At 47.1% G+C, this 1,067-nt stretch overlaps 1 protein-coding gene across 1 annotated transcript in view; it reads left to right on the forward strand.

The window, feature by feature from the left end:
- Nucleotides 1-393: 393 nt before the first annotated feature.
- Nucleotides 394-1,067, forward strand: part of LOC118478186 (ETS translocation variant 4-like) — a 3,016-nt gene continuing 2,342 nt past the window's right edge. Inside the window, exon 1 of the mRNA XM_035971236.1 lies at nucleotides 394-452. Coding sequence (XP_035827129.1) covers nucleotides 394-452 — 59 coding nt within the window. The remainder of the gene's footprint in view (nucleotides 453-1,067) is intronic.

Below are 1,067 nucleotides of genomic sequence, written 5' to 3' on the forward strand. Positions count from 1 at the left end.
GAAGAAGAAGAAGAAGAAGAAGAAGAAGAACAACAACAACAACAACAACAACAAGAACAAGAACAAGAAGAAGAACAAGAACAACAACAAGAAGGGGACAAAAAGCTACGGTGTCATTGGAAAGCCCAAATTTGTGGCATGCGCCAAAGAAGATAAAAACCTCTTATAAAAAACCCAACTATCGACCCCTCCACAACTCCCCCAAAACGCAAAAACCTCCGCGGAGACTCGTAAAAAAACCCCGGCCCCCACATAGAGTAAAGAGTTCCTCCTTTCAGCACCTAAGGGCAGGCTACTCCACTGGAGCCGTCAACAATTTTTACACGTTTGTCACCTCCCTTGGTTTGCTACGCCTAGAGGGCGCGGAGTTTTGGCGCGGGGAATGCCGGGAAAATGACACCCTATTACGCGCGAGAGCGGCCCCGTTGCCCCGGCAACCAGAGGGCGAATGTGTAACATTAGTCCTGTTCCCAGCCACGCTGGGGCGTTGGAGCAAAATTTATCATGTACGGGGCTGGTAATTATAGGCCGCGTAATTTACTGGCAGGGAGAGAGAAGAGGCGGTTTTATTACAAGGAAGGAGTGTTCAAGTTTCGAGATATTTTTCCGTGAAGCCGTAATTATGCAAATTACCTCGGGGGACGTGAGGAGAGGCGGGTGTGGGTGAGTGACAGGGGGACGCTGGACGGGACATATTCTATGTCCTATTAAGGCCTGACGACAAAAATACTGCTTGTTTTTCCCTGATTTTATGAGAGACGGACGCGTTGTGGGGTCGGGGAGGATGGAGAGAAGGGCAAGAGGGGGAGGAGGAGGAGGAGGAGGAGGAGGAGGGGATGGGAGAACGGAGGGAGCTCGTTTGAAGAAGGAAGAAGAAGGAGGTGGTGGAGGTTGAAAAGAAGAAGAAGAAGAAGAAGAAGAAGAATTCGAAGAAGAATTTGAAGAAGAATTTGAAGAATTTGAAGAAGAAGAATTCGAAGAAGAATTTGAAGAAGAATTTGAAGAAGAATTTGTAGAAGAAGAAGAAGAAGAAGAAGAAGAAGAAGAAGAAGAAGAAGAAGAAGAAG

The sequence above is a fragment of the Aplysia californica genome, unplaced genomic scaffold, assembly GCF_000002075.1.
Source record: "Aplysia californica isolate F4 #8 unplaced genomic scaffold, AplCal3.0 scaffold00402, whole genome shotgun sequence".
NCBI classification, from domain to species: domain Eukaryota; kingdom Metazoa; phylum Mollusca; class Gastropoda; order Aplysiida; family Aplysiidae; genus Aplysia; species Aplysia californica.